The sequence below is a fragment of the Charadrius vociferus genome, unplaced genomic scaffold, assembly GCF_000708025.1.
Source record: "Charadrius vociferus isolate BGI_N301 unplaced genomic scaffold, ASM70802v2 scaffold356, whole genome shotgun sequence".
NCBI classification, from domain to species: domain Eukaryota; kingdom Metazoa; phylum Chordata; class Aves; order Charadriiformes; family Charadriidae; genus Charadrius; species Charadrius vociferus.
Genome location: NW_009648717.1, coordinates 1,715,704 through 1,725,552, shown reverse-complemented (window position 1 = coordinate 1,725,552; position 9,849 = coordinate 1,715,704). Strand labels below are relative to the sequence as shown.

The window sequence follows — 9,849 nt, the reverse complement described above, 5'->3', positions numbered from 1 at the left end:
TGCAGTATTCTGCAGTAATTCTCCTTTAACTGTGGATAGGAGTACTCCTTCACAGCGTGCTCCTGATTTCTTTTTCTCTTTTTTGCTCAGCTCACACAGATGACTCCACCGTTAAACATCTGACTGTCTCTCTTCAACTGCTTTGTGACAATCAGGTCAGGGAGGACACAGGGAAACAAGACACTAAGGACATTCCAAGGCAACTAAGGTATTCCTTTAGGTGGGGAGGATGATCTAATCATGGAATGACACACAGTGTCAGGAAGGAAAGAATTTTAGCTCAGAGAAATGTTAAAACATACAAAAAGAAGACTGATGTCAAAGGGAACTGACCTATGTCATCAGCACCAGATCCTTTTTGTCTGAATAATCTGATCCAGAATCATGCAACCTGGTGTTTTACCATACGTACTAATCATGACAGAAAAACACATCTCATGAAGATTTCAAGATTAAATGTGTGTCTTGAAAGAAATAGAAAACTATCGGGCTGACATTTCAATGACTAGTAAGTACTTTTAACATAATATCTCTTAATGCCAATGTCTTGCAAATTGTTTGAATCAACCAATACATCTAACAATATGCTCAAAATGAAAAAGATCGAGTCTTGAATCTCTTCTTACTCAATCAGACCCAAGTATCAGGATTGATTTATGCTAATTTTAACTTGGGTAAATAAATCAAAGGGGATTCAGGCTCTAATTCCTTTATCTAAACAGAAAGCAGTAGAAGGAAGCATTAAAATGCTATAAACATCACCAAATATGATCACTCTAAAAATATTTTTAAAATAAATGTTATTATTAACCTAAAAGTTTCACTTTCACTATGCTACCTTAGACAAGTCTGTCCTGTATACCCTGAATATCCGAAATATCCATCAACACTTTTAACGTACAACCATAATGCTAGATAAATATTTCTTCTTGATGCATACTGTGTAAATCTGAAGAGCAAGCTACATTGCAAGCTCACCATACGTAAGAGGTTCCGAGGTAGATAAGCATCATCATCCCTACAGAAATGGTAAAGAGATTAATTTCTCTACTTCAACAACTTTTTCAATAACACATTTAATCTTTTGAAAGATTTAATTTTACAGTAAGTGGAATAATGACCAGAAAGGAAATTAGTATGTGCTTAGCCCAAAAATTCTCAACGCACAACAGAATGCGTCAAAAGTTTTAATTGTGATGACTTTGATACAGAAGCCATGTAAGTGACAGAGCCCTTCTATTGACTGTTAGAACAGTAATACACATATGATTGTCTTCAGGCCCCAGTACCTAAACAATACTGGAATTGGAAAAAAAAAAAAAAAAAATCTAGCTGAATTCCAGCTGGAGAGGGAAGAGAAATATAGAGCTGCATTCATGCATTTTATGGGAAAGATTGCATAGCTGGTTTAGAAAGAAAATGTCTTTTTATGTCCATAGTAGTAGTTCTGTGCTTCTTTAACTTCTTCATGAGTTACAGATGATTATATTCTTCCATTCAACATTATCAGCTCATAGAATGAATAAAATGCAAGACCTCCTTTGAGAATAAGGACACAGTTTTAACGTTTATCTTGGGAGAAAACAAATAATGTATGCAGTTACCATATATAAAAGGCAAATATTTCAAGTTTTATAAGGACATGACAATCCATGAAACACTGGTTGAAGGTAAGCACCAAACCCAGCAACTGCCATTTCAGTGACTGAAAGGCAAGCCTGGGATGTGGTTGTCTTCAACACTGGGAGCTTGATCTTGACTGCAGTTCGTTCACCTAAAATAATTTCCATGCAAGATCCCCAGCTGTACAACACAGTGATAGAGGCATCTCATTATTTAAGGCCCATGCTTTCTTTCAAATACTCTTGGAAAAGTCACCAAACCTAATCTCTCTGTCAATCTTATTTTCTCTTTTTTTTTTTTGCACTTTTAAGAGCAGTATTAAATATTAATAAATATAAAAACTATATGGAAATACCTTTAATAATATTCTGATTCTGCCTGTTTAAAAAAAGAGAGAAAAAAAGGAAAAAAACCACCCAAACACACAACCCAACAACCAACCATCTTTGCCAGAATGCTTGGCCAGCAGTGAAGATAAAAATGTGACTGTTCCAAACATCCTGTAGATCACATGATGCTTCTGTCTCTTTGTGGACGAGAATTATTTCAGTACTTTCTGTTGAGTTCTAAGAAGCCATAATTAGAGGACAAAAGCCCCCAAAGTGCCTGAGATTCAGAAAGGCTGGACTGGCAAGTCATTTCTGATAACACTGGCTCACAGAAACATCTTCAGATTCTTATGTGGAAAGTACTGCAAAGGAAAGAAAAAGATTAAGAGATATAAACCCATCTGTCATTACGCACTACATTTTCCTGAAAATACAAAAAGGAAGGTGCTGTGTAATGAATCTGAATCTCTTCTCCCATGCTTTCGGGAAGACTTAAACGTCCTGGGAGAAATTTCCGTCTTCTGAAAATGTTAGCTCAGGGGGCCAAGCTCCACAGTGGACTAAATCAAGTATAAGTTGACCTATTTATCAGATATACAGCAGAGCTAAATGTTTCTCAATTGCACTTTTGCTATGGCACAGCATTTGGGTTCTTAAACAAGTCAAATTAGGCAGATAAATTTTTTGTTTCTCTTGCTAGGACCAAGAGATCCTGATTATTTTCTCTCTATTTACACTATGCATGCTGAAAGCTCACTTTCTCTTGGTCATAATCTCTGTTCAATGTCACAACAGTATAAAATATAAGTTTCTTTCTTGCTTGCTGAAAACAGAAGATATTTTTATGTATTTTTGTATGTAAATACTATCATTTTGATGCCTATACTGAAAAAAATCTTTAAAAGTTTGGAGTATTTGAGAGGCTGGAGAGTTCTGGATGCACAGTTTTTCGATTTTGTTTTACGAAGAGAATGCTCCAACTTAATCACAGCTATTTGCTTTGAATCAGGAATTCACTGATGGAAGCTCTGTGGTATGTATTTGGAGGAGATAAAGTTTTATGTTCACAGTGGTCCCTAGGAACTTTGTGTCTAGGAATTTATTCAATCTGGGTGACACTGAAAGCTATGATGTATAGCAGTCTGGCATACCAGTCTAAGTATTGTGAAAGCAAGCGTACAGTGATGCAAAGAGCTTACTAGCACTAAGTTTTTAGAGAAAAATAATTATAAACATCTTGTTCACAACTCAAGAAATGTCTAGAGCCCCATATTAATCCAAACTCCTGAAAATTTAAATCCCACATAGGCAATCTCTAGGAACTAAAAAATCCACAGCGTTGTCTGTGAAAACATTTTAGGCAAGACTCCTTAAAAAAAAATCCATTCAAATCCACCTCAGTGGAAATCTATGTATTGGAATTTTTTTTTATTTATATCAGAGTGTCATTTTGCCCTTTGGAGATTAAGCTTTTTACTAAGAAGCAGCTCAAATATTCTGTGAAAAATACTGACAAAAATGATTCCCTTCCACTGTTCTATTGCTAAGCATCTCTTGCCAATGTGTCACTAGCTCTAATTTTAGTCCTTGAGAACTAGATAATCTGCATGTTGGGACAGGTCTTATGAGATGCATGTTTCCTACAAGGAGCTTCTGTTACTTCAGCTTTAGGTAGGACTGGAGTCAGGACACGCGCTGCTATACGGACTAAGGCCCACAAAGGTTTCAGAACTACTGCATTTCCAATGACATCTTTTTGTTTAATCTGTTGTTTATCTGTCTAGTTCTGACAGTTCCCAGGTGTTACTAATGCCATATTCTTCTCAAACTCCATTTCAAATTGTTATAGTGCGTTTCACCCCCAGGCATTCAAATAAGCTTAAACTTCCAGGATGATTGATAAAACAATTTCCTGTGGAAAACGTAACCAGTCTTGTAGAACAGAACACTTAGCTAGCGCCACTTCAGAGTGCTAACACTTCCATTAAACTACAAGCAGCAACTTAATGATAGCAATTTTGAGTGAAAGAAACCTACTGGGAACAAATTTTCTGAACTAGCAACTATTATTATCATTTACAGCTCACTCAAGCTGCCAGGATAACAGCCAAAAACGCATCTATCTTCTTCCCTGGTCAATGACTGGTCATGTTTTCTTCTAGTCTTAAAAAAACTCCTCAACCACAGCAGTGCAAATCAAGCAACAGACTTTACTGCATCTTCATTTGCTTGACAGCAGTACAAAGCTTACAAAGGCTGTCTGTAGAAGATTAAACCAACACAAGGTCATTAAGTAAAGGTTTGACAAATGAGTGATGAGATAAGGAAAATCAGTCAATGTACAGTGGATAAACTTTAGCTCATACCAGGTCAAAGCCTGGATCATGGTGCCAAAATGAATGCCTGCTGTACATATGAAGTATGCATGAGAGTATGACAGCTTAAAAAAAACCCCCAATATATTGAGCTGAGTGAAAAAAGTGCCTCAAAACCAGAGCATAGACTGTTATAGGAATCTGGCCTTCCAAGGTTTTCCACAAACAGGGTAAAGAAGGTACGCCTCCTCAGTTATTTGATACCTCATTTTAACGATGATGAGATTTTACAGTTGGATAGTTCACATTATAAGAGTTCTCAATGTTTGTCAGAAGTCAGGTAAGCACTAGTCCCATGTAACAAAGCAGAAAGAACAAAATCATCTATGGTTTAGCGGAGACCACCTGCTCAAGCAATGGCAGAGCCAGGGATAAAACCTAACTGCCTTGCATCCTAAATTTCCAACTCCTATGATGTGAAGAAGTGGCTTTTGATGGGGGGAAAAGGCAAAGAAGAGACTAAGAAATCCTTTACTACAAAGAAACATCATCTGAAGTCCAGTAAGTTAGTTAACATTATCAAAAAGACCATATACCAGGTGCCAGCATAGTTTTCTAGGATCAGATATTCAGAAACGTCGACTGCCCATAGCTTCACAGCAAAGTCTCTGAAAACTACGGTTATCCAGCATCTCCAATTGCTCACTGGCAATCATTTTCAAAAGTGGTTATTGCTTTGGTTCCTAGGTGTTTAATTTTCACAGCTGCTGAGCAGTTGAAAGTACAGATCAATTGGCACTTAGGCTTCCTTGAATTTAAAGTTTGGAATGCATTCATTTGGGCACAAAAAATGGAGATATGCAAGACCAAATGAAATTATGACTGTCCCTGGACATTGATGGGTCGGTATTTCTTCCATACGTCTGCTGAAGATTTCAAAAGGGACAATTTTATTTAGATGAAAACATGTTTTCATATCTTTTTACAATATTAAGAAGATAGTTCAGGCATAGATTTACCACTGCCATATAGGGCTGTTGATCCACTATTAAGACACTTCCCATGCTTTGCATGTTCTGTATTATATTACATGGTGAAACTGCACAGCCCCGTCTTCAGTTTGGCTGCACACAGTCTATGGTTATCACTTAAAATGACCGTTACAGCTGAGACACAGAAGAGAGGCCACAAATCGAGCTGGAGATAAATTCAGAAAGATAAAAGAAAGCATTGTGTTCACTGAATGAATAGGCAACGTATCCAAGACAGCTATGGTATAATTGAACTCAGTGAATAGGAACTGGGATTTATGTGGTGAGAGATCAGCTACAGGAATTGCACTTTTGTCCCATGTCACACGTTTTGTGTGCATGCATGGGGTACTGTCAGAGAGCACTGGTTTAGTTTCAGTCCCCAGTCAGACTTTGGTCTACCTACTGTGGCATTAAAATTCAATGGATCCCATTCCAAAAGTCAAATCACTGTCTCCCTTTAGAATGTAACATTCACACAGTATTTTAAAAATGACAGTAAGTGTCTCAGATCAGGAAGTTCAGTGTTAACAAATATGTCAGTCTATGATGCACTGCATACAGAAAAAATACGACTAAGAATGTCCTCAAAACATAAAATACCTTTTACAGGCAAAAGGAACAGTAAACTGCAGTAAGGGAGAGGTATCAAGTCTTCTATACAGACTGGTTTGGATAAAAGCTGTCTGATGACCCTGTCACTTTCTTTTCCTGCAGCTGTTAACTCTGGCTGAAACAAAACCCAAATCGGAGAAACTGATTCTCTTCTCGGCTCTAAGACTTTTTCCATTTACACCCTCATTTTGCAATATAAGTTCAAAGGTTAAAAAAACCATGTTGCTGCATTAATAGTGGGAGGTTCTAAACCATTGTTTCACCTAGAAGGTGGAAGGAAACCCTTCTTTAGGTCATGTCACAGCAAGAGTTCTTAAGCCTGAGGACTTCAGAGCTGAAGCCTCTGACCCAGCTAATCTCCTTGACCAGAAAGGAGGGGAAGTTACCATTTCCCTTGAAGGCAGGCATGGAAAAACTCTGCCTTAAATATACACATCGCTGCCTTGAACATCAGGGAGACACCTTGATAACACAAGTTCACCATGTCGCAGACACAGATCAAAGTCTATGTGTTTAAACTAAGCAACTGGATGATCAGTCTTCCAATACTTGGTAGCCTGGTCCTTTGAGATCATCAGTATTGTCAGTGATCCCTCCTCTGTTTTCTCTTTACCTAATCTGTAACAAGGTCTGTACTTTTCACTTCATCCCTCTTTTTACTCATCTTCTTGTCTGGTTGAGTACCCAGCACTCAAGTCTTTCCACTCATTTCCTCAGCTTCCCAAACCATCACAAAATTGAAAAAGAAAAATAATTATGACAGTCATTCCAATAGCTACAGTGACAAATATTCCTCTGTGCTACTTTCTCAGGAAATGACTGGATTGCACAGCATCCTCAGCTCGGAATTCTGCGTCAGCAGTTTGCAAGCCTCTACAACACAGCAGTAAAGTCAGTCATGGCACAGGAAACTCCTGAAACTACAGCTTCTGCTGAGTCTTCAGATCTGCCTTCAATTCTTCACATTTGATCTCTGCTCTCTACCAGGTTTGTAGGTACAGTACAGTCTTTTCATTGATTAAAGGAAACTCTAGCTGACCCAGGCAGCTTCTATATGAATAACAGTATGCAGAAAACATTTTCTTAGCTGGAAATACATGTAAACAAAATATTAGAACACCTATTCAGCTGAGCCTCCCCATAATGATGATACATAACTTGTAAAAGAGTTTCTGCTGGTACACTTGATTAGTCAAAGAATGCCTGATACGTTTCTAATGTATAAAAGACATTCACATTGACTTTGTAGCACACCCTCTCAAGATGCTGATTTTTCTCAGGGTTCATAGGGATCATGTCCTCATGCTTTATTGTAGAATCATTTTGTAATAATGTCTTTCCTTAGAAATTTCATTTATGAAAGAAAAACTGTCTGTGTTCTGCAGGACACTTAAAAGTTCTTAAACACCATTAGCATTATCAATCTAAATTTTTATCTATTTTAATTCTATCCTAATGTTTAGCCTCATTTCCTATGAAAAAACAGTTTATTCAATCAGTCTGACTGTGAGCTTTGTTAATCCTCCCCAGTAACTTCTGAATCCTTTGGCAGAGTTCAACAACACGTGACTGAAAGGTGATTAAGTTTCTGCCAATTTCCTGCAAACAGGCAGCTGTGTAAAAAAGTCTCAAAGTGTTCCACTTCATAGAAGGATGCAAAATAATTTCACACCTTTCCAGACATCAGAAAACCTACATAGATTAATTGGTCTTTGCACTTAAACTGCAGCAAAAAAAAAGAAATTGTACAGTAAATTTGTAACACGTACACAATATTTACACACATCCCTATTGAGACAGCATAGATCCTTGCTATAGGCTTGAGAACAATATGAATTTGAGCTTATCATAGATCAAAATATTTTTCCCGAAGAAACTACACAAACAAACAGGAAAAAAGAAAACCCAAAAGAGGTAATTAAAAGTCATTGAGCTCTTATTCTTCAAGTTGGGAGAGAACTGCTCTAGAAAAGTAAACTGAGTTAGGGTAGTAAGTCATCCTCTAGTCAGCTTGCTGGTAAAGTACTTACGTCTGACATTTTTTGTATTACACTACACAGTGATATCCTTAAAAAATACCTGAAAATATGCAAGATACCATCTTTTTTTTTTCCCTTAAAACAATACCTGAGAAAGTCTGGTGCTTTGGAAATCATGTTTTCAAAATCTGCAAATCCTAGCTTCCCATCACCATCCATGTCAGCTTCTTCTATCACTTTCTCGCAAACTAGAGTGATTTCTTCTGCTGTTAGCTCTTCTCGGGTCAGCTTATTGAGGGTTTTTTCCAAGTCTGATTTACAAATGAAGTTATCTGTGTTAAAATCTAAACAGTAAAAGAACCAAAGAAAAGATCACCACCAACTCTCAAACTCATTTACTTCAACAAAAAAGGGCGTACAAAAGCATCCCGATACAGTACCATAGATCTTAAAGGCATAGATTGCTTTAAGCTCTCTGGGAGCCATTTCACTGAGCACAGAGAACATATCCACAAAATCATTGAAGCTGAGGCTCCCCTCTCCATCCTCTGAGAAAGATTCCACGATCCTTTCCTTGAAGGGATTCTCCTGTGAAAAACAGATAGTTATACATATTTTAGTATTTGGAAGATCAAAAAACCTGCAGACTCCCTGTTTATAATTATGAGTATTTAATTCCACGGTTGGCTCTTTGAAGGCAACTTTTTTCTTCCAAAATGCATCTAAAAATTTACATCTGCATGCTTCAGCAGAAAGCCTCAGCAGAACACGCTGCTGCATAGTACCACTTCTCACCCAGATTTCCTCAGATCCCTTGTTATTCATTCTCTCTAAACTGGTCCTCATCTCGTTTCTCCTGTGTGGAACGCGTGCTTTAAAAATGTCAGGGTAAAGGTACTAAGAGTGTGAAGATCATTTGCGTGTAAGAGGTTCCTGACAGGGTGTGAGACTGACACGGTCAGGAGGGTTACAGCTCCCACATTAAGAAGCTAGCACGTAGGAACAGGGCTTGACAGGAGGGGAAGGAAACAGGGAGATCAACGTGGAAAGCTAATGAAACAAACAGGGTCTTTATGCCTTCTGGTGGCACCTGACTGAAGGCTGTAGGAACAAATATTATTTATGAAACTATCTTAAAAAGTAAACATGTGCATTCTACACCTGACTGATGTGGAACCATCAATCAACCATCAACCAAACCATGTCTGTTCATTAAGGACGCAGTCACGTCCCACTAGAATCTTGTAGAAAAATCTTTCATTTTCACTCTGATACACGTTAATGTCCAGCCTCTGGCTGAACTCACTACAAATTCCAGAGTTTTAAATGAAATTTCATCTCCACAGGAGATGATCCTAAGATCCACTTCTAGCACCCAACAAACTCAGCTGGTATCAAGGCTACTCCAAATAAGACGATATTCTAAAACCATAAGCACACAAGCATGCGTAAGAAAAGCTGCTTTAGCACTCTGAAGTCCAAAACCAATGTTTTTATAGAAACCAAACAACATCTTTCTCACAGCTATATAAAAACCCAAGATGAATTTGTAGCTATGTCTATAAAACCATGAAAATCCATTCAATTGAGTACAAACAAAACACATAAACATCATTTGGACCGCGAGCAGCATCTCATCAAAGCTGTTCTACAGATCTTATCTGAAGCCAAGACACCAATTAACATATTGATCTCCTAGAAATGTAAACAGCTTTGGTGGTGGCATATCATGTTCATTATTTTTAATATGCATGCAGCATTACATCTGGCTTTAAAAGAAGCAGTATTGTGAAAGCTCAGACACCAAACATATATCTGTTTAATTTTGTTTTTCCTGTAAGCTTAATTAGCTAACAGGTATTCATAAAGCATCCAATTATTTTAAATGAAATTTCATAAACCAGCTATATTTGAGAGGTAAATGACCAGAAAAATGTTATTTTTCACTTTACTTTAA

General features: G+C 37.5%; 1 protein-coding gene across 1 annotated transcript in view; it reads right to left on the bottom strand.

The window, feature by feature from the left end:
• Window positions 1-1,871: 1,871 nt before the first annotated feature.
• CIB2 (calcium and integrin binding family member 2) overlaps window positions 1,872-9,849 on the bottom strand; it is a 44,889-nt gene continuing 36,911 nt past the window's right edge. The window contains exons 4-6 of the mRNA XM_009886720.1: window positions 8,333-8,480; window positions 8,041-8,236; window positions 1,872-2,314 (exon numbers count right to left, since the gene is read on the bottom strand). Coding sequence (XP_009885022.1) covers window positions 2,293-2,314; window positions 8,041-8,236; window positions 8,333-8,480 — 366 coding nt within the window. The 3' untranslated portion in view covers window positions 1,872-2,292. The remainder of the gene's footprint in view (window positions 2,315-8,040; window positions 8,237-8,332; window positions 8,481-9,849) is intronic.